General features: G+C 43.9%; 1 protein-coding gene and 1 non-coding gene across 5 annotated transcripts in view; one reads left to right on the top strand and one right to left on the bottom strand.

Annotated features, from left to right (window-relative positions):
- The window catches only part of COBL (cordon-bleu WH2 repeat protein), a 270,372-nt gene that overhangs the window by 212,826 nt on the left and 34,331 nt on the right, over nt 1–23,215 (top strand). For all 4 annotated transcript variants that reach the window (XM_032776585.2, XM_032776584.2, XM_032776586.2 and 1 more), the window contains one exon: nt 21,829–22,138. In XM_032776585.2, the coding sequence (XP_032632476.1) occupies nt 21,829–22,138 (310 nt within the window). The remainder of the gene's footprint in view (nt 1–21,828; nt 22,139–23,215) is intronic.
- TRNAK-UUU (transfer RNA lysine (anticodon UUU)) lies at nt 6,350–6,422 on the bottom strand. The gene has a single exon. It is a non-coding gene; the product is annotated as a tRNA-Lys (tRNA).

Below are 23,215 nucleotides of genomic sequence, written 5' to 3'. Positions count from 1 at the left end.
CTTTTACGTTTCTCTGGCATGTGGGCTTTTTCACTCACGCGTGTGATGGCTGGTGGTAAGTGTGGGAGTTGAATCCAATAGGGTTTCCTGTACAGCTTGTCCTGCACAAGTGGCCTGTGTTTTAGCCGTCTCTACCGGGCAACACTCTTGTACAACCCCCTGAGACACTCTCATTCTCCCACCCCAAGTAAATCCTCTTCTGATCCTTTCTAGAGTCTGGGCACTCACACTGTGTCGCTGAGGGGTAAGCAAACTCTCAGCCTGAAGCCTCTGCACTCACCTGGTGCCCATAGATCAGCCACAGCCTGGTTCTGCTCCTCTCTCTAGACTGCTTAGGAAGCCAAGTCAGCGACTCCATGGAGCTATGGGGCTGCAGACCAACAGAGAAAATAGGTGTGTCAGCCCCCTGGCAGCCAGCTTCCCCACACAACATACTTACGGCCTTGCTGACAAGCTCCTCCTCTTCCTTTCAGTGCTCCACTTGCCAGTGATCAGCTGTTCAGTGGGTGCAGGAGGCACTGGTGGGGGGGGAAGGGCGGATGGGAGAGTGGGGTGGGAGAGGAATGGGGCGGAAGGAGAGATGGGACGGACGGGGTGGAGTTGGGGAAGGGTGCAGGGGGAGGCGGGCTGAGGAGAAGGGGGATTTGTCCCAGCCCGACCCTCTGGGCCGGCCCTGAAGGAAGCACTGTTTTACGTGACATAAAATGACAAGCATTGCGGGGAGGCTGAGGCAGATCGCACTCATCAGGTCTCTTCTTTTCCTTTGGTGGCGAGACACTTGCTCTCCCCTGGCTCTCACTCTAGCAGTGGACACCAAGGGCCATTTCCCCACAGGAGTTCATTGAGTGCCCCTGTGGTGTGGGGGGAGCTGGCGCTTCTTCTGGTTTGGGCTGGCAGAGGGTTGGTTGCACAGTTCTCAGTGCCAGGCGTCTCTCGAGCGGGGATGTGCGCTAGGTCTCCGTGACGTACCAGGGGCATTGGGACTTCAGACTGGCTCAGTGAAGATGGGGGTTGACAGACCAATGCAGATGCTCCCAGAGACGGAGCAGCGTCCGCCCATGCAGCCAGGCAATGAGCATTTCCCACAGCCTGGAGCCGAGGGGGAGGCGGCAGCTGCTGTTCCAGCTCCTGGGGCAGGCCCTGTCAGCCAACAGACACTTCTTACTCACCACAGCTAATGTGCCGGATTCCTCCGGTGGGGTGTGGAGCAGCTGTTTGTTTTCCTGTCCTTTTTGTCTGCAATTGTGACAAAAACATTCAGACAGGAAGCAACAGGCCAAAATGTTTTTATGCAAGTGCCAAGTAGCTCAGTTTGGGAGCGTTGGACTAAGATCTAAAGGTCCCTGGTTCAATCCGGGCTTTGGCAGGTGCTGTCATCCTTCTTTAGGCAGGGGTGGCTTGTTTTTTGGGAGCACAGCAGTGCCTGCACCCAGGTGAGTTCCTGAGCTTGGGCTCTGCAGTAGGAAAATATAGACAGGCTTCTGCCCCTGTTGGCCCACCTGACCTTCAATAATGAGAACTGTCTTTCCAACGTGGTAGGAAGAGTGAGGCAGGCAGCCCAGAATGGTGCCAGAGGGATGCTGGGCAGTGACAGGCAGGGACTGGGGATGGAGCTCCTCTGTGCCAGAGCAAGGGCAATACCAGGGAAGGGCATCTGTAAAAGTGCCCACACACCTCTCCTCTCTTGGGACCTAGAGCAGAGGCAGCTGGTGCTGACAGCTCCAAGGGAAGACTTAAAAGCCACACAACAACTGAGGTCAGGGCGTGGAGGGCAGGACCATGCCTATGTGTGGCCTTAGACAGGCACAAAACACCCAGCCAGGCTGCTCCCTGCCATGCCAACACCCACTGAAGGTCACCAGCATGAAGGGCAGCTGCTGTATGCTCTGTGGATAACATCAAGTTGGTAGGAAGCAGGCAGCCCATGGTGGGTCTCTGACTGGTCCCACTCAAGGTGCTCACTTTTGCAGTGGGGCAGGAGATTTTACCCCAGAGGCTTTTCCTGAGCTGCGGGCGAGAAGCAGAGAAACACCCAGGCTCCGAAGCGCTATGTAGCAAGTACTCTGCAGCACAGGGCAGGTGCACACGCTGCTCCGGGCAGTCGCCCACTTTCTTTGGCAAATCAGGAATGGCAAGGCTAGACTGGAAGCACTTGGGGCTCATGCCCACCTTTGTGACCCCCCCCCTCAACTCCTTCCAGGGCTCTAGCTGAAGCCTGATGTGGCCAGAAGAGGTTCCAGCGCTGAAGGAGCAGGACTTTGCACAAAGGTAAAACTGCAGAAACCAACACCAAGGAACTTGAACCTGCCATCTTCTGATTTACACTCAGATATCTTATCCATTAGGCCACATAAGGATTTCTGGAATTTTTGCTCTCTTTTGCCTACTTGCCTGCTCTTGTGGTGAATGGTGAAGATGGTCTTAACAAGTGCAGGTAGCTCAGCTGATAAACCATCAGGCTGTTAATCTAGAAGTCCAGAGTTGAAGTCCCTGTCTGGGTGCTCAGCTTTTAGTTGCCTTGTGTGCCAGGAGCCTATGATTGCTGGTGCTGTCCACCAGCCAATGCGGATTCCCAGAAGCCATGGCCATTCCTGAAAGGTTCCTTTCCTCAGGAATCAGAAGAGAGGTCACATCCACAGGCACAGGTTTAGAACATGCAGTCTCGCGTGGCAGGAAGTGCTGTGGGCCAGGTGCTGAGGAAGCTCAAGGGAGAGCAGAGATTAAGGAATAGAGACAGAGGGGAAGTGTACAGGGGGTTCAGGTCCAGCTATTGTGGGAACTTCCTGGTTTATACATGACCTGGTGCAACTGGCCAGAGAAGGATCTGGTCCCCCCTCTCCAGAGGCCTGTCTACCCTAAGGATGCTCTTTCTACTCTTCATTGTGGTACAGTCCTTGTAACCCCAACAAGGCTGGGTCCAGGAATCTGCTGAAAACCAATATTAGTCTGGTTAGGGATTTGGTTTGAGGTGTATGCTTCTCTGCTCCCTCGAGCTAGATCAAAGCACGTGTCTGTTCTTATCAGTTTATTCTCTTCTGATTTCTGAATCAGTTCAGCCCAGTCTTTGTCCTCCAGGTATGTTTCCAGCTGTTGAGTTATGGGGAGAGAGGTCAAGTCATGATGTCTCTCCCTTCTTTCATAGTTTCTTCCAGCTTGTTAGGAAGCTCTTTGCTAGGATGTGAATCAAGCAGTGTCCATCCTCACAAGCAGGCTTGTACAAACCATGATGATCATTATATGAGAGTGGTGATATGGGCTTCAGGTGCTGCTTTGAGCACAGCGGCCACTCGGGCTTCCATTGCAATGGAGACGTACCTTAGAGTCCATCTCTCCTGGGATAAAGATGGCAGCAGGGCTGGCTGGGTCATCTGACTGGGTCATGGATATAAAGCTGAGGGCTAAAAACTGTGGTGCAGATATTTGTGTTCACACTGAAGCCTGGTTCAGAAACCCTCACCCCTCGTGGCCTCAGAGGTTGGGCTCAAGCCATATGTCTGCACTGTAATTTTATAGAGGTTGGGAGGAGGTTTGCATGGCTAGTAAATGCATTGAGGAGTGGCGACTATCGCTCTTTAAACCAATTTCATTCTCTATTTCAGTAACTCAAGGCATTTCTCCATTTGGTCTGTCTGCTTTGGGGCAGGACCATCAATCCTGTGCTTTCATATTTCAAGGGTGGTTTAGGTTATTTTCATTCTCCACCGGTGCAGCCGGGCTAACCTCGTGGCAAACGAATGAGCGCTCAGATTCTTGCGCCATTATCGCCTTGGATGTGAGAGCCAGACTGCCTGTCCCAGAGGGCGGTGGGTCATCTGTTGGAGATGGCCTTACCTACAGTTCTAACTCCAACTTTCAGTCATTTGTTATCGTGCTGTGGTATATTTAAACAACTTTACTGGGTGACAAAGCCATTAGCTCTGTGTTTTGTCACTGACAGTAGCCAATACCAGGGGCACGGTTATCACAGGCCGATGGGTTGATCAGGTTTCTGTTAAAACAAGTACTTTAACATAGCAAACCGTCTGTTCTTAGCATCGTGTTCTTCCACGCCTGACTGTCTGCCATCCCTGGGCTGCAAAGTCGCTGTTTGGTTGTAAAGCAGGGGAGGTAGGTTTGTCCCAAGTGTGTGGTGTGATTCTTTGGACAGGTCTACCTACAAAATTAGGTTGGTTGTAATTCATACTTAGGCTGGCATGCAGTATCACCTATCCGTGCGATGGCGGTCAGCTTGTCGAACTTTGTGGAGCTTCTGAAGGGGTGGGCCCGCATCTGTAAGGCAGGTGCGGGCAGGGGTTCGGAGCATTGTTGGTGATATGGTGGAGGCAGTTACGAGATATATGAACGCGCTTTACAATGCATTTGTCACTTTAGTTTTGCTGCACAGTCTTAGGCTCTCGTCGAGGTGGTTTTTTTTGTCACAAAACGGGCGTTGTCGCAGATGTATTGCAGTGTGATGCACAGCACAAGTGCCGACGAGGAAACGTGTGTTGGTGTTTCACACGAGCAAATCATGATGCTGAATAACTTTTCTGTGCAGCTGGGCATTTTACACACACACACGTTGCAAGAAAACTCACCTGCTCTCTGCTTTGCAGATCCCAAGCCAGTTGTCAGGCCAGTGGGTGGCAGGGAGGTTAGGTGTGGGCCGACACAGTGCTTTAGCCACAGGCAGGCACATGCTTAAGTGGTTAGATTGTTTGTACCACGAGATTGTGGGTTACCTAGTGCTTGGTGATAAATCTGCGGAACCTGGTTTGGTCTTCAAGGGCAACACAGGCTGATGGGCCTTTGGTCGCCCAGTATGGCTATTTTAACTATATGATAGCAGAATTACTTGAAGTTTGGAGTTCAGGCTAATAGGTTGGTTGGGCACATGTGTGAGAATGAATCGTAACTACCTTTGAAATTAGAAGGAGCGGACATGTTATTGTCTCTCCTCAAGAGGAGACCAATAGGGAAAATGTATGGTCCAGGGTATTCCCTGCACTTTCAATTTTGTGTTAACTTCCTCAACTGAGTGTGCTCCCGAGCCATTTGGCTTGAGCTGAGATGGTTCTAACAGTCAAATTTACCAACCCGGCCAAGCTGGGAGCCTGGAAGTGGCATGGACAGCCGTGGTGTTTCTGCCGTGTGACTGCGAGCTTATGTTACATGCCATTAACGCACCAGTCACTTTCAAACCTGAGTCAGTTTATTGAGGCTTGTGGGGCTTGTGCTGGGGTTATAAATTTACGTTGTAAGAACTTTGGTTTCAGCTAGCTCCAAGACCCACGGGGTGAGAGGTTTGAGCCTGGGCTCAGTCTGATCCATGGCCCAATATTATCCAGGCGCGATTTATCACAGTGCGCATTGTGCAGCCCAAATAACATTAATCATGAGGGAACGACTTTCCCCCAAATTGCTGGGCGTGTTCCTTTTTTATGGTTGTTACATCAGGCAACCAAAGTCTTTAATGAGCCCCCCTGGCACCCCTCAAGCTGTTGGTTTAGTCAGTGCAAGCCCAGAGGTGCTCTTAGGTTCCCTGCCATCCTGGGTGGAAAAGGGGAAATACGGAGGCACGTACTCCTGTGTTGTCAGGACTGTCTCCTCCAACCCCCTGTCCTAAATTTGGTTTAACACCTATTTTGTATTGGAACCCCAGCCCACTTGGCCCTAGTTGTCCTGCTAGCATGCTATTGAATTGAAGTGGAGTCTCGTTGGATCTGCCAAGATAGTGTGCTGTCTTGATTCACACCACGGTACACCTTTAGTTTTCCTGCCACCTAACGGGGATGGGATCCGCCGACAAAAGTGATATTTCAGCAGAAACCACATATTTCCAACTACTGTAAATGCACTGCTGACTCTACTGACTTTGAAAAAATTCTGGTGGGTTGAGGCAACTGCTGCTGAGGAAGGGGAGCTGTGGGTTGGATTGAGGAGCGTGGGTTGGACAGAGGAGAGGGTGAAGAGGGTAGGGCTTGTTGGGAGTGAGGGCAGTGGTGATAGAAGAGGCAGTATGGGTGAGGGGACTAGGGTAGAGGGTGGGTTGGGCTGAGGTGTTGTCATTTGGATGGGTCCACCGGATAGAGGAAGGGAGGTGATTAATTCCTTTAGGGATTTCTGTTGTTGTTTTTGGTGCTGCAGGAGTAACTGCTATATGCCAAAAGGCCTTTGTGTCTCAGGCTGCACGGCAGATTGGATATCGGGTGCCTTTCAAGCCACCTGGCCAAAGGCCCTTTTTGGAGCTCAGTCTAAAGAGCATGCCACACAAAAAGGCCCTTCTGAGGAAAGGGAAAATCCTGAAGAGAAAAAGTAACATCAAAGAGGACTCCAGAAAGACAGTTTAAGACCTTGGCAAGTAGTTTATTGCCTGACTAGGGACTTGGACCCTAGACCCTCAGATTAAAAGTCTGAGGCGCTACCACCTGAGCTAGCCAGGCTCACAAGAAACAATAGCAACTTGATGCATAGGAGAAGCTAGTGAAGAAAAGAAGAGCAGGAAATGGGAAACCTGCTGCTCTCTCTGGTCTGGTCAACACTACAAGTTTATATTGAATTTAGCAGTGTTAAATCGCATTAACCCTGCACCCATCAACACAACGAAGCCCTTTATATCAATATAAAGGGCTCTTAATACCATATCTGTATTCCTCCCCGACGAGGGGAGTAGCACTGAGATTGATATTGCCGTGTTGGATTAGGGTTAGTGTGGCCGCAATTCAATGGTATTGGCCTCCGGGCGCTATCCCAAAGTGCACCATTGTGACCGCTCTGGACAGCAATCTGAACTTGGATGCACTGGCCAGGTTGACAGGAAAAGCCCCACGAACTTTTGAATTTCATTTCCTGTTTGCCCAGCGTGCAGCGCCGATCAGCACAGGTGACCATGCAGTCCCAGAATCAAAAAAGAGCTCCAGCCTGGACCGTATGGGAGATACTGAAGCTAAGGCTTTTTCTCAGCTCATTTCACCACCCTCCATCCTGCAGAGGTTGAGTTTATCGCAGATGTTACCCAAAATTGGCCAGCTAGTAAGTGTAGGGAGGACTAATGACCCACCAGAGTTTGGCAGAAAGCAGCAGGTTTATTATACTGACAGCTAAGCTCAAAAGAAGAAGGTGTAGGGGGTAACACTCACACTCACATACTCATGCTCCCAGGACAGGCACAGCACTGGAGATGTCAGGATTCTGCAAGGTAAGTGCCCCACAGTGCAGCTATGGACGGTGTGATGAAGGTAAGTCTTCCTGAGGCACAATGAAATACAACACAGAGAACCACTGGCCAGGGAAAGCAAAGGAAAAAATCATTTCTTGCCTTTTTTCAATGTCACTGTATGTCTATACTGGATGCTGCTGGCAGACGTGGTGCTGCAGCGCTACACAGCAGCATCCTTTCCCTTCCTTCCTTGCGGAAGGCAGACGGTACAGTAGGACTGGTATCCATTCATCGTCGTCCCGTGAGTGCTCCTGGCTGGCCTCAGTGAGGTCGGCGGGGGTGCCTGGGCAAAAATGGGAATGACTCCCAGGTCATTCTCTTCTTTAAGCTTTGTCTAATGGAGATTCAGTCCTGCCTGGAATATCATAGCAGCTGGAGGCTGCCCTCCCCTCCCACTTTGAGCTCTGCTTGCAGAGGCAATAAAGTCAGTGTTGTTTCAAATTCCTGCATTCTTTATTACTTCATCACACACAATGGGGGGATGAGCGATTGGCTGAACAATTAAGACTGAGTGACTTGTAGGCTGTAGAGTTTTACATTGTTTTATTTTTGAATGCAGTTATTTTTGTGCATAATTCTACTTTTCAAGTTCAACTTTCATGATAAAGAGATTGCAGTACAGTACTTGTATTAGGGGAATTGACAAATACTACTATTTTTGTTTTTCACAGTGCAAATATTAGTAATAAAAAATAATAATATAAAATGAGCACTGTACACTCTGTATTCTGCATAACTGAAATCAATATATTTGAAAATGTAGAAAGCATACAAAATATTTTTAAAAATGGTATTCCATTATTGTTTAACAGTATGAGTGTGATTAATCACAATTTATTTTTTAATCATGTGATCACGATTAATTTTTTAAATCGCTTTACAGCCCTATTTTCCACATGTAATTACATGCAAAATAAAATGTAGATACACAGGGCTTGATTGTCCCCTGTGCATGAAAATCCAGAAAAAGAGATGGAAAACTTCTGAAGTTCCCAACACTTGTTTCTCCATTGTACTGTATTTTGTGTAGGCAGCTTGGTCTGTGTGAAGTGGTTGTAGTTGCAGCTGTGAAAGCTGAAGTGTAACCTGCAAAGTGGGCATCGTTAGTGAGATAAATCTACACTGCACTGATTTTCCTGTTTGAGGTCAGTTGGTCTAAGTGGCTGGCACAAATTAAAGCAGCCTTGAGACTACTGTAATCGCAATCGCAAAGTGTGTACAAGGAGAGCATCCAGTGACTTAATATTCTGTGTCTGCCTTTCTGCTGCTGTCCCAGGTGAGACTTGTCCCTGTTCATGCTTTCCTGGCACAGAGATGTTGGATCTGTAGTAGGTTCACTTTCATGCAGTATGGAGAGATTTTCCTTATAGAACCTATATGCATAGGAAATGTGAATGTGTGTAGTGTCCAAAAACCATTGAGGATTTGTTCAGACAGGAGATGTAGGAAACGGGGAAAAGTGGCTAAATGATCTGAAGCAGATTATTGTTTATTAAGGTGAGCTCCTCCAATATTCAGCCAATAATGTTTGGACTTGGAAAGGGTCATTTTGTAGGCAAATGCTGAGTTTTGTACTACCATAGATTTGGAGGAATTTCACAGTAGCTTGTGCCATGGAAGTGAGATTTTTTTTCCCCGAGTGCCATTTTTCTCTGCCAATTTATTCTGCCCATTAGTTAGAAACTGCTTGTGTCTATTTTACACAAAGCCAACTGACTTTCTTCATCTTGTGCTGCTCTCCAGATTCCCTGAATAGCAGTGACCAGATCTGTTCAGGGACTACTATATCTCCCGGGCTGCTGTAGGCACAAGAGAATGGAGGGGTGGGAATTGGGTTATGGTTGGAGAGTCTTTCTCCTATTACCTCTGTATCTGCATTTATGGCGATCTGACACACACCACCATTGAATTGGAATGATGTAACTGATTCCATTACACCAGAACTGTAGCTGCAACCCAGGATTAAGCCCTGTGGACTTTCCCTGTATGTGCCACATCTGCGGCAAAGATAGCCCGCATTCCTGATCCCACGAAACCAACTGAGGCTTCAGCACTATAAACCCACTTGTTTCCTGGGACAGAGCTGTAATGGAAGATTAAACTGTATTATCCTGTTCAGCCACTAGGTGGCACAGTGTGAAAACTACTTTATTTAAACTAACCTCAGTCATACCAGGCAGGGCATTAAAGGATTTTATGATGAACACGCTGTTATGATAAGTAAGCTTTGTAGCCAGTCCATATCTGGCACAGAAGTACATGACATGATGTCAGGAGTAAACTAAGAAACAGAAGGAAGACACCAACGAAGGTTGCAAACAGAAGGAACAAAGCAACAAAGGTTGGAGGGTCTCATCAACATGCCGCTCTTGAATGCCCCAGAGAAGGTCACCTTTGACAAACCTTCACAATGGATGACTGGAAGTAGTATTTTGCAAGATTTCAAACTTCAAACAAATTCCACAAAGAAAACTGTGATATACAGGTATCTTCTTTAACGTATGCTTTAGGAAAACAAGAAGAGCAATATCTTTAAATCATTTGACTTTACTGAAGACAGTCACAAAGATGACTATGAAAGGATTCTGGCTATGTTTGATGCATACTGTATACTTCAGAGAATTATGGTTATTGAAGAGTATGTTTCCATCAGAGAATTGCAGAACCAGGAGAAAATGCTGAATGTTTTATGAGTTCTGCATATATTGGCTGAAAACTATGATTTTGGGAATGCAAAATATGAAAATATAAGACTGAGGCTTGATATTGGATTAACAAATAAAAACCTTTCACAACAGCTACAACTGAAGAGAGATTTAACCCTAGCCACAGCTATACAGAGAGCAAAGGAGTCTGAGCTGATGAGACAGCAAAACCTTGACAAACTTGAAAAACCTAAAAGTAGCTTAGAAACTGTAAAGAGACACATGAGTGTTAAAAGTCATTATCATAAAATCCCTGAGGCAAGCAGAAAGAAATTACAGGCTAACAGGGACAAATTCCAGCCTACATGCACACTGTGTGGAAAAAGTCATATCCCAAGAGATGATACCTGTCCAACCAGAGGCATAGAGTATAATAAATGCATGAAATTTGGACAATTTTCAGTTGTTTGCCACACCAAAGCAGTCAGGGATTCCACTCATACTACAGACCTTCAAGAGCCATAGTTTCTGGGATCTGTTTCTTGTGATGAGATAGAGCCTGACTGGAGAATGAAACTGACTATTCATGGCAAGACTGTTTACTTTAAAAATGACTCAGGAGCTGATGTCACAGTCATCTCAGAAGGGACTTACAATCAACTTCAGTCCCTCCCAGAGCTGAAGTCACCTGACATAGCTCTGACTAACCCTGAAGGTATTCTGAACTGCATGGGCCAGTTCACCACAGAATCAGCTTACAAAGAAAAAAGCTATACATTCAGAGTATATGTGATCAAATGGCCACAGACCAGCAGCCTTCTCAGCCTCAGTGAGGCAGCCATGATGGGCCTAATGAGAAATGTAGAAGAACTCAATGGTGAATATTTGGTAATACTGGATTTTTGAAAGGCAATCCAGAACAAATAATCTTAAGAGACAATGCTGAATCTTACAGGTACACACACCTTGCAGGATTACTATGTCAATACCTCATAAAGTGGAAACTGGGTTAAAGAGAAAGGAGCAGATTGGCATAAGTGAGAAAATCTCTGAGCCACCAGTATGGTGTGCCCCAGTGGTAACAGTTATCAAGAAAAATGGAAAAATATGAATCTTTGTGGATCTTAAAAGACTTAATGAAGCAGTTGAGAGAGAAAAATATTTTCTCCCCAGAGTGAAAGGCACTATTATATTATCCAAAGTGGATGCCTTGAGTGGATTCTGGCAAATTCCTTTAGCCAAAGACAGTGCTAAACTGACTAAATTTATCACATCTTTCTCAAAGATTACTTTTTGGGATTACCAATACACCTGAAATTTTCAAAAGAAAGCATAACTGTTAACAAACACAAATGGAGTTTCAGAGTGGTAGCCGTGTTAGTCTGTATCAGCAAAAGGAACGAGGAATACTTGTGGCACCTGAGAGACTAACAAATTTATTGGGGCATAAGTTTTCATGGAAGATATATATATGAAAAGATGGGGGTTGCCATACCAACTCTAACCAGACAAATCAATTAAGGTGGGCTATTATCAGCAGGAGAAAATAACCTTTTGTAGTGATAATCAGAATGGCTCATTTCAAACAGTTGACAAGAAGGTTTGAGTAACAGTAAGGAGGGGGATTAGTATGGGGAAGTCATTTTTTTAGTTTGTGTAATGACCCATCCACTCCCAGTCTTTATTCAAGCCTAATTTCTCATTTAAGTCTGTTTGTGAAGTTTTTTTGTTGAAGAATTGTGACTTTTAGGTCTGTAATTGATTGTCCAGGGAGGTTGAAGTGTTCTCCAACTGGTTTTTGAATGTTATAATTCTTGACGTCTGATTTGTGTCCATTTTATTCTTTTGTGTAGAGACTGTCCGGTATGGCCAATGTACATGGCAGAGTGGCATTGCTGGCACATAATAGCATATATCACATTGGTAGATGTGCAGGTGAACAAGCCTCTGATACTGTGGCTGATGTGTTTAGGTCCTATGATGGTGTCCCTTGAATAGATATGTGGACAGAATTGGCAATGGGCTTTCTAGTAAGGATAGGTTCCTGGGTTAGTGTTTTTGTTGTGTGGTGTGTGGTTGCTGGTATTTGCTTCAGGTTGGGGGTCTGTCTGTAAGCGAGGACTGACCTGTCTCCCAAAGTCTATGAGAGTGAGGGATCATCCTTCAGGATAGGTTGTAGATCCTTGATGATGCGCTGGAGAGGTTTTAGTTGAGGGCTGAAAGTGACAGCTAGTGGCGTTCTGTTACTTTCTTTGTTGGGCCTGTCCTGTAGTAGTTGAATTCTAGGTACTCTTCTGGCTCTGTCAATTTGTTTCTTCACTTCAGCAGCTGGGTATTGTAGTTTTAAGAATGCTCGATAGAGATCTTGTAGGTGTTTGTCTCTGTCTGAGAGATTGGAGAAAATGTGGTTGTATCTTAGAGGTTGGCTATAGACAATGGATCGTGTGATGTGGTCTGGATAAAGCTGGAAGCATATAGGTAAGTATAGCGGTCAATAGGTTTCCGGTATAGGATGGTGTTTATGTGACCATCGCTTATTAGCACTATAGTGTCCAGGAAGTGGATTTCTTGTGTGGATTGGTCTAGGCTGAGGTTGATGGTGGGATGGAAATTGTTGAAATCCTGGTTGAATTGCTCAAGGGCTTCCTTTCCATGCGTCCAGATGATGAAGATGCCATCAGTGTAGCGCAAGTAGAGTAGGGGCATTAGGGGATGAGAGCTGAGGAAGTGTTGTTCTAAGTCAGCCATAAAAACGTTGGCATACTGTGGTAGTTTTCATGTGTGATCTTAGATGAAAGAAAACTCAAGACCGTCAATGAAGTCCTAGGCCTGATCAGACCTTCTGGACTGAAGCTAATCAAGGAAAAATGCATTTTCCACTTACCCCAAATTGAGTTTTTGAGAAAAATAATAAACAAAGATGGGAACGTAACCCGGAGAATGTAAAAGCAATTTGAGAATTGAATGCACCAACTAATGTACCAGATAGAGACATATACTGAGGATGGTAAATTACCTTGGTCAATACCTACAAGGCAATTCAACAGTGACAAAACCACTGAATGAACTGTTAAATTCCAGCACTTCTCGATTATGAGGGCCAAATCAAGAAATTGCCTTCGAAAAGATAAAAGAAATGATTTCAACAGCTGCAGGTCTCAAGTAGTATAATGTGAACAAATCCACCAGGCTCGGTGCGGATGCAAGCAGCTATGGCGTTAGTGGTGTGTTGTTGCAACAACATGGCTCTGAGTGGAAGTCAGTTGCATTTTGTTCTTGCACACTCATGGTAGCAGAAAAACAGTATGCACAGATTGAAAAGGTGTGCCTGATAAGAGTATGGGCCTGTGAGAACTTTTACAGATATCTCTGTGGACTGGATTAATTTTCACTGATAACAGACCATAAACTGCTTGTAACCCTCATCAATGGAAAACTGGATCAAGCACCACTAAGATCCCAACGTCTGTTGGTACAGTTAATTCCATTTAACCCAATTGTTAAATATGTTCCTGGGAAAAATCTGATAGAAGCAGACATTCACATGGAGCCCAACATCACACTCAGTTACCTGTGAACTCTAAGATGACATAAAGGTGTTCATGGATGGTATGGAAGCATACAGAGCATTGTCAGTAAAGACACCACACCACCTTCAAAAAGCAACCTCACAGACACTCAACTTCAGGAAATTCTAAGTTACATTGGGGTGGCTGGACCAAGTATCTAAAGGGTATGTCTACACTACGAAATTCGATCAATTTTAATAGAAGTCGATTTTTTAGAGATCAATTTCATACGGTCGATTGTGTGTGTCCCCATTAAGTCAGCGGTGTGCGTCCATAGTACTGAGGCTAGCGTCGACTTTTGGAGCATTGCACTGTGGTAGCTATCCCATAGTTCCCGCAGTCTCCGCCGCCCATTGGAATTCTGAATTGAGCTCCCAATGCCTGATGGGGCAAAAACATTGTTGCGGGTGGTTCTGGTACATCTCATCAGCCCCCACCCCCTCTTCCTCCCTCCGTGAAAGCAACAGCAAAAAATAGTTTCTCGCCTTTTTTGCTGGGTTACCCGTGCAGACGACATACCATGGCAACCATGGAGCCCACTCAGCTCACTGTCACCATATGTCTCCTGGGTGCTGCTGTCAGACGCAGTGCTGCAGAGCTACACAGCAGCATCCCCTTGTCTTGCTTTGCGGACGGCAGATGGGGCTAGCTGTCGTCATCATCCCGTGAGTTCTCCTGGTTGACCTTGGTTAGGTTGGTCGGGGGCACCTGGACTAAAATGGAAAGGACTCCAGGTCATTCTCTTCTTTAAGTTTTGTCTAATGGAGATTCAGTCCTGCCTGGAATATCATGCCAGCTGGAGGCTTCTGCCTCAGGCTGCTCTACCAGTCAGCAGCACCGTGCAGTTGCACCTACTCCAGCTTACCCCTTGCTCCCATAGCTCATGAAGCTTGGACAGTAGTAAGGAGCAGTTCAACTATAGGCTGAGCAAGTGCATAATGGTGGTAGAATGTGCCTTTGGCCGTTTAAAAGCTTGCTAGTGCAGTTTACTGATTCGGTTAGACCTCAGCAAAACCAATATTCCCATCAATATTACTGCGTGCTGTGTGCTCCACAATAGCTGTGAGAGTAAGGGGGAGATGTTTATGGTGGGGTGGGAGGTTGAGGCAAATTGCCTGGCCACTGATTACGTGCAGCCAGACACCAGAGCAGTTAGAAGAGCACAGCAGTGAATGCTGTGCATCAGAGAAGCTTTGAAAACCAGTTTCATGACTGGCCAGGCTACAGTGTGAAAGTTCTGTTTGTTTCACCTTGATGAAAACCCGCCCCCTTGGTTCACTGTGCTTCCCTGTAAGCCAACTGCCCTCCCCTCCCCCCTTTAATCTCCCCTTACAGAGGCAATAAAGTCATTGTTGTTTCAAATTCATGCATTCTTTATTAATTCGTCACAAAAATGGGCGGATAACTGCCAAGATAGAACGGGAGGGGCAGGGGAGGAGGGAAGCACAGGGGTGGGGTAGTTGTATGAGCACCCCCTAGAATGGCATGCAGCTCATCATAGAAGCGGCATGTCTGGTGCTCTGACCCGGAACGTCCATTTGCCTCTCTGGTTCTTTGGTAGGCTTCACGCGGCACTGCTGCGGGTCCCTGTTATACCCTCTATCCTTCATGACCTTGGAGATTCTTTCAAATATTCCGGCATTTCATGTTTTGGAATGGAGTTCAGATAGCACAGATTCATCTCCCCATACAACGATCAGGTGCAGTACCTCCCGTTTGGTCCATGCTGGAGCTCTTTTGTGATTCTGGGACTTCATGGTCACCTGTGCTGATGAGCTCTCTATGCTGGCCAAACAGGAAATGAAATTCAAAAGGTTGCAGGGCTTTTCCTGTCTACCTGGCCAGTGCATCTGAGTTGAGAGTGCTGTCCAGAGTGGTCACCATGGAGCACTCTGGGATAGCTCCCGGAGGCCAATGCCATCGAATTGCGTCCACACTACCTCAAATTCGAACCAGGAGGGTTGATTTCATAACTAATTTCATCGGGGAAGAGTACAGAAATCAATTTTAAGAACCCTTTAAGTCGACAAAAATGGCTTCATTGTGTGGACGGGTGCAGGGTTAAATCGATCTAACGCTGCTAAATTCGACCTAAAGTCATAGCGAAGACCAGGGCTAAGAAAGGGACAAGAGACTACATTGCAGTGTGTGGGCAATTAAGCAAGTCAAATGGACTCATGCTTAAAAGCAATTACCTTGTAATTCCAAATGAAATGAGAGGAGAAATCTTAAACCTCATCCATGAAAGATATCAAGGATTAACTAGATATTGTAAATGGCCCAACCAGGGCATCAGCAAGGACATAATGAATAAGTATCTGCATGTGAACATTGAAGAACAAACGGACCAACACAACACAAAGAAGCTTTAATAAAAATGTCTCTGCCAGACAGATGTTGGAAGAGACTAGCTGCAGTTTTATGTGAATTCATTACCTGGTCATTGTGGACTATTTTCCCATGTATGTGTAGAAATAATGTACTTGAAAGACAATTTTCCTCATTTTTGGTATTCCAGAACAACCAGTGACAGACAATGGATCCCAATTCACTGCAGCAGAATTTAAGTTCTTCTGAAGAAAATATGATTTTGATCATATTACTAGCAGCCCACATTACCCGCAGGTAAATGGAGAGGCTGAGAGAGTTGTACAGACAGCCAAGAAAATCCTATAGCATGAAGATCCATTCCTTGCTCTTTTAAGCTACAGATCAATACCAGTAGCGGTTACTGCATATAGTCCAGCACAACTGCTGATGGGAAGACAATTCAGAACTACTGTTCCAACTTTGGAAAAGAATCTATCTCCAAACTGGCCAGACATGAAGAGAGTAGCCAAATTGGACAAAAAGACTAAAGCTTATGAACACTTTTACAACAGACATCACTCAGGGAACTGACAGATCTAGAACCTCGTGACTGTGTTCATGTCAAATTGGGAGGAGAAGAAGGATGTCGTAAAGCTGTCGTAAAGAAATACAATTATTAAAGCTATGGTAAGAGAAGAACAGATCACAGTGGAATACATTACAGCTGTTGTAAAGAAAAAGAATCCAGTGCCCAGGCCATATGTGGTTGAGCCTTCAATGGAAACCTTCAACATCTATAGTTTGTTCCTCAGAAGGAACAATCAACAGAGCAAACTGTTCAGATGACAGATGCAAAACAAGAAGACTCAAGGATTCCAAACTGATGATCAGAACCAGCTGTTGCAACTAATGGACAGCCAGATGACCAAGTTGTTAATGTTGGGGTTGTGTAATTAGAAAACCAGTACAGTTCAGAGATGCTTAACGGACTAAACTTCAAAGACCACGTGATAATGTACATATTGTAAATGATAGGATTGTAGAACTTAAAGGGGAAGATGTAATGGAATGCTAAACTGTATTGTACTGTTCAGCCACTAGGTTGCAATGTGTAAAATACTTTATTTAAATAAACCTCAGCCATACCTGGCATAGCATCAAAGGATCTTGATGAACACATCTGGTGCATGTAAGCAAACTCTGTAACCAGTCCATTTCTGGTACAGAAGTTTGACACTCTGCAGAGGTTAAAGCCTTTCATGTGGAGGCCGCTAGATTATAATCGCAGCTGCAGAAGCTGCACTCCCAGGGGCTCTGATTCTGGCTGGTGTCCCTGAGCCCCCGCTCTCAAAGCATGCGGAGATGACCATGCACAACATGCAGACTAATCCTGAGTAGGCCAGCATTATACTACACTAGGATGCTCTGGAGTAGGAAGGGGGACTGCACTGCGAAGAGTAGGGTGCCCAGATGCCCTGATTTTATAGGGACAGTCCCGATTTTGGGGACCCACCACCACCACCACCACCTGTCTCAATTTTTTACACTTGCTGTCTGGTCACCCTAGCAAAGGGCAACCATCTGTACCTTCTCCTGGCCCATGGCCCCCGGGCCTTGCAGAGCTACCACCAGAAGAGCTAAAGCCTCAGAGCTAAATCTAGGTTCTTTCCGCTGAGGCCCATATGAATGACTATAAATATATATTGTGGTTACTGAGAAGAGCTGTCAAATTGATTGAGTTCTGCAAGGCTTTCAATTACACACACACACACACACACACACACGCGTATATCTACACTTCAAGCTGAGGGCTTGATTCCCAGCTTGAGGAGACATACCCATGCTATCTCTGACTGAGTTAGCATGTTAAAAATAGAGCACAACTCTGGCAGCAAGAGTGGTGGGAGGGGTTTGCATTAAGTTTTTAGTCCATTGTTAAAAACAAAATAATTTTTCTAGAAAATGTCTATCTTGTATGAAGATTGCTACAGTGATCCTTGTATTACCTATTTTCATAATCTCTTGTAATCATTATAAAAATGAATTATAGACTATATTTTTGCTGTGTCACCTGCCATGCCTCTTATAAAGGTACCTTTTCTTTCTTGACGATATACTACTGAATATTTTTCAAATATTGCTTCTTTGTGTGACCCGTGTCCAGCTTTTTATGGCTATTGCTAATACTTAGAGCAATTGTCTAGAGGTTTTGAGCACTGTCACTAAAATAAGTATGTTGTAATATTTGGGCCCTTATAAGAATTCAGTGTTGTTTAACATATGGTAATTTTTTTTATTATTACTCACAAAAATACTGTAATAAACCACTTGCAGTACAGCAAAATGATTTCACCCTGTGAAAAGAGATTTGGCAGTGAAACAAGCAGTTGAAAGAAATCTGAAAATAATGGTTGCCCTGTTAGCACAGAGAGCAAATACTGAGAAGAATTAAAGGAACGTTTCATTTGTAAATCTATTACAGAGCCCTGATTATTCACTAGACAGGGGTTAAAGCAACAATTTCCTCTTTTAAAATGCATTTTGATTTGCTGTTTCTATCATGGCTGAATATGGCAGTAAACCAGCAATGTCATAAAAACAGAAGACGTAATTTGGAAAATAAAGCACCTTAACCTGAATCCATTGAGAGAGTTTTTTGATTGGCTTCAGTGAGTGCAGGCTCATACTCTTAGGATATGCTTGTTTTAAAGTCTTGGAGCCTGAATCTGACCTCATTTGAATGCAGTGGAGATACTCCATGCTTACATCAATGTAACTAGGAACAGGATATATCCCCTGTCACTCATAAAATATTAAATGTAATAATCAGTTTGAAATTGTGGAAAATGTAAATCAGGCAGGATAGAACTGAAAGTGACATCTGTACCATATGTAGACACTGTATGTATTTTGTATATTGTATGTGTGTATGATGTGTATGTACATATACATGCAATATCAAAATACATTCATTTATACGTATACCATCTGATTCTCCTCAGCTGAGAGTTTAGTGTTATCTTAATTACTTACAGGATATTGAGATTAGAGTGACAAGGTTCCTTTTGTGTGAAGCAAGAACTCACATTCCTGACTGATGAGCTACTCTCCTCTTCGCCTCTAGATGATCACAGGAAACATTCGTAAAAACAAAAGAAAAAAACAACAACAAAACTAAAAGTTTGTAACTTATGACTGACCTAATTGTGCAGTGGCAGGGCATTTTATTGCCAGGCAGGGCAGATCTGTGTTGCAAGACACATTTGGGCTTTCCAGAGTCCGTATTCTGGTAGGTAAGAAAGTGTACTGTGTATTGCTGGGCACCATTTAACTGCAGGTAGAGAAGACATGGCACACAGTATGAAATGTTAGCGCTTATTTATCAACTGCAGGCCTTACTCTACACTATGTTACACTGGTACAATCCAAATGAAGTTCGTGGAGAAGCTGGATGTCACTGAGAGCGGAGTTTGGCCCCGTTGTATAGTTATTAGTATAGACAGCCTTCCAGAGTGCAGCAGTGTTTCAGCAACGTTAATTTATCTGTAGTAATTATTATCTATGGACCAAATCCTGAAGTCCTTATTCAGTCTATAATTGTGACTTGAGTGGCAGTTTCCACTGAGTAAGGATGTCAGGATGTGGCCGTATATTTGCTGTTTTGTTGGGAGTGGTGTGATAAGAGGAAGAAAGGAACAAGCATCTGTTTTTTTTTCTTTTAGAAGCAACTTCAATCATATCCTTACTCCTTCCTTGTTGAATAGGAAGGTGCCATTTTACACTGTCACTTTTCAGAGCAGAACTGCAGTTTAATGACCATGGGGAAGCCCTCACATTGAATCGTGTGCCTGTAGGAGTCAAAGGCTTACACACTGGTTTCAATTCTCACTTGGGCTTAGCGGTTTGGAGGAGGGGTATTTATTTTGTTTTTCAGTGTATGGCGTAGGAGCTTTGGGGATCTCAAGACATTTCCTGTAACTGGGCAACTTGCTGGATGATATTGGCAAGGGGAGATCTCAGACCCATTTCTCCACATCAGGAGACATTTGCTGGGTGGGGGGAAAGGTGAGGGTGCTGGGAGATACAGGAGGAAGGGGAGAATTCCACAGGCAGACACATATTGCCGGGATCATTCCAGCCAGCTGTGCTAGAGCAGCAAACTGAGCATGCACAGCTCTGGCAACAGCATATCGGACTTATTTATGGCATGTTTGTGGCAATAGATGTAGCCATTTTATTGTAACATACAGAACTTCATGCATCAAGGTATATTGCATTGTGCATTGCTTCATTCTTTAAATTGCTTTCCTACTTCACTATAATGTATTCCACTGTGATCTGTTCTTCTCTTACTATAGCTTTAATAATTGTATTTTTCAAAGTAATTGAAAACCAAGCAGCACAAATAGTATGGTGGTGTTTGTTTATTGTGTGTTTTCTGGTCATGTTATCCTTTTTCAGTATTGGTGATTATGTACTATGGTTATTCTCAGATCTGTGCATGTGTTCATGCTCTTCTAAACACTTTCCTATACCATGACCATACCATAATCAATGTACTGCCTCTTATTTATTTTTAAGACTATTTTAACAGGATTTTTAAATAGAATAAAATCTTTAATTAAATGTGAAAAACAAAAGCTAGCATCATAGAAAATAAGGTCAAAAAAACTGAGTAACATCCCCCTCAAACTTGCAGTAGAGTTTTTGCAGCAGCCTCAGTCATAAATACGTTTTGACAGCACTTATAGCTTTAATCATGACTTGTAACCCTATGGATTTTATTGTTTCTGCTGTCAGAAATCAATTTCAGTATTTAACGACATTGTGTAACTCAACCAAGGAGAATTTTGGTTTGATTTGATTTAAATGTTATTTGAAGCTTCATTGCTAAGATAAATCTTTTTAAAATAAATATTTTATTTAAAGTTCCATTTTGACGATACATCTTTTTTTTCTTACACAAAGTGGTCCTCCGTTGACTAATAGATATTTTAAAACCCTCGGGAATAATATACTGCAGCTCAAAATGTAACAAAACAAATTCAATAGTTGCTTGTCTGTATTCCTCTTACTGATTGTGGATCGTGTATTATTTGTAAGTCTTGGGCTCTGATCCTGGAAACACTTAAGCGTGTGCTTAATCTTATCCATCATTGTAGACCCATTGGCACCAGTGGGAGTATTCACATAATTACAGTTCAGCACAATTATAAATGTTTGTAGGATCAGGTCATAGCAGACATCTTTATCTAATGTCTATAAATATAATAATAATTCCTTTTGTTGAAAGAAATCTGTTTGGGACTCAAATCTGCCTCCAGTCCATCATCAAAACTGTTGACATCAGTGGGAGTTCCCCTTACATGAATAAATTGCAGGATGGAGCCCAAATTTGTATATATCTTTGGGGGAATCAAAAATTGTATATTTCACTTAAAGAAGGGGAAAAAAGCATAGGAAATTAATTGAAGTACTGAGTTAACAGTTATACTGTGTCTGTTAAAAGTCTCATTGCTTACATCTTTTACAAGATTAAAGTTTGACTTGCAAAAGGAAAAATGTTGTGTGTGTTCCCTGTTGCTTCCTTAGAAAACTGAAATGTTGGGGTTTTCTGTTCTTAATAATAAATAATAATAATATAGTTCTCTTTGTTAAAGATTAACATAGCTCTGCCCCTTTGTTTGAAGGAGCAGAAAGCTTCCACTCCTATAATTCTCCAATAAGTTCTTCAGAGTAAACAGAGACAGACTTGAGTTTGCTGACATTTTTAAAGGAAAAATGGTAAGGAAAATAATGTTGAAGGGGATATGCAAGAAGAGAACCACCTTTCAGGAAGCAAAGATAGGCAAAGTCCCCATTTTTTTGTCCTTTTGCAGGTCATCTTTATCAAATGTCTTCTGTTTCTGGTCTGGTGTTTCTGGTGGCATTTCCATTCATTTCCAGTCAAGCTAGTATTTATATCAAGGGTGAAAACCAGGACCCATTGAAGTCAGTGACAAAACTCCCATTAACTTCAGTGGATCCAGGATTTCACTCTGTTCTTTCAGTTATCTAAGCATGAGCAGTGATTTTTAGCTAACTATCTTTACTGTATTTCATTCAGAGAGCCTGCAGCTTGTAGATGATAATATTTATGTTGTGGATGGTATGGTTTTGGAACTATCAGAGGTAGAGGAGACAACATCAGTAAGCAGCTGTTTTGCATCAGAAGACACCACTGAAGACTCAGGTGTTGTGAGTTCTCCATCTGATGTCGTATCTTTGGATTCACAAAATGACAATATGAAATTGAAAGACAAGCCAGTGAATGGTCAGGAGGACAATACTGAAAGGGATGGAACTTACGCAGCAGAGCTGTGCTCTGTGAGGAATACCTCCTGGGATAGCAACGATTCTGGAAATGCTCACCAGAGGTAAGTCCCACTTGTAAAATAGTTTAAAAAAATCTCATTTGCCTTTCTTATAGGAAAGCATTTAGCAAAGCCAGCTTCTACTTTTTGTTGCTATTTCATAACCCAATGCCAAATAAACACCTAAGGGCTCATCCTAATGAAAATATTTAGTGCCAAAACGCCCTAAGATCATGTGCTTGTAACAACTGGCCGCAGTAACTTTTTTGTTTTAATTTGTAATTTCTTGCAAAATTCTGCTGCTCTTCAGGGCTGATTTCTCCATGAAGGCTGAAATAATTATGTGTCATAGTTTGGTTAATTCTGCAGCAGCGATAATGTATGAGGGAAGGGCTGTAATTTTATTGCAGATCGGCATATTTACAGCAACACTGCCAACCAAGGAAATAATGTTTTTTAGACAAATAAATATTTTCCTGCAGTTTCTTCAGCCCAAATATTGCAGCACTCAGCTCATACATGAGAACTTAGAAACTGATTGCAGACACAAGTGAAACTGAATTTTCTACTTATTTGCCAAAAGTCACATAGTGAGTCAATGGTGGAACTGGAAAGAAAACTTAGTTCTTAGTGCTCTGCTGATGCAAACCGGAAATCAAGGGGAGCTACGCCACCAGCAAGGAGGGTGGTCCAAGACGACACACAGATGGGCACCCACTCTGTGTGATACTGCAAGATTCAAGGGGGGAAAAAGCCTGTTACTACTTGTTCGACACAGAGCCCATGCTCCCTCTGTTTAGTATCTAACCTACTGTACCTTCAAAAGAGCATGTAGCATTGGCCTAATTATCTCCTTCCACACATTTCTGGGGCAAAACTTGAAGTAGGGGATAAATTGGCCTGCAGTCAATATTTAATCACTAAATCTGACCCTGGGCCTGATCCTATTCCCATTGATGTCAAGACCCCTACAGATGTCTTTTTAACTCTGTCTTCCACGTGGCTGTTCCTTGCTGTATAATCCACTATAGATCCCCTAATAATTTCTTTATGGAGGATAACATAGACTAGCGTAATAAGTATGATTAGCACTAACCACTTGATCCAAACACCATTGAAGTCAGTGGAAAGAGTCCCACT

The sequence above is a fragment of the Chelonoidis abingdonii genome, chromosome 2 (genome assembly GCF_003597395.2).
Source record: "Chelonoidis abingdonii isolate Lonesome George chromosome 2, CheloAbing_2.0, whole genome shotgun sequence".
Classification (NCBI taxonomy): domain Eukaryota; kingdom Metazoa; phylum Chordata; order Testudines; family Testudinidae; genus Chelonoidis; species Chelonoidis abingdonii.
Note: the sequence above shows the minus strand (reverse complement) of the source record. Positions and strands in the feature narration are given on the sequence as shown.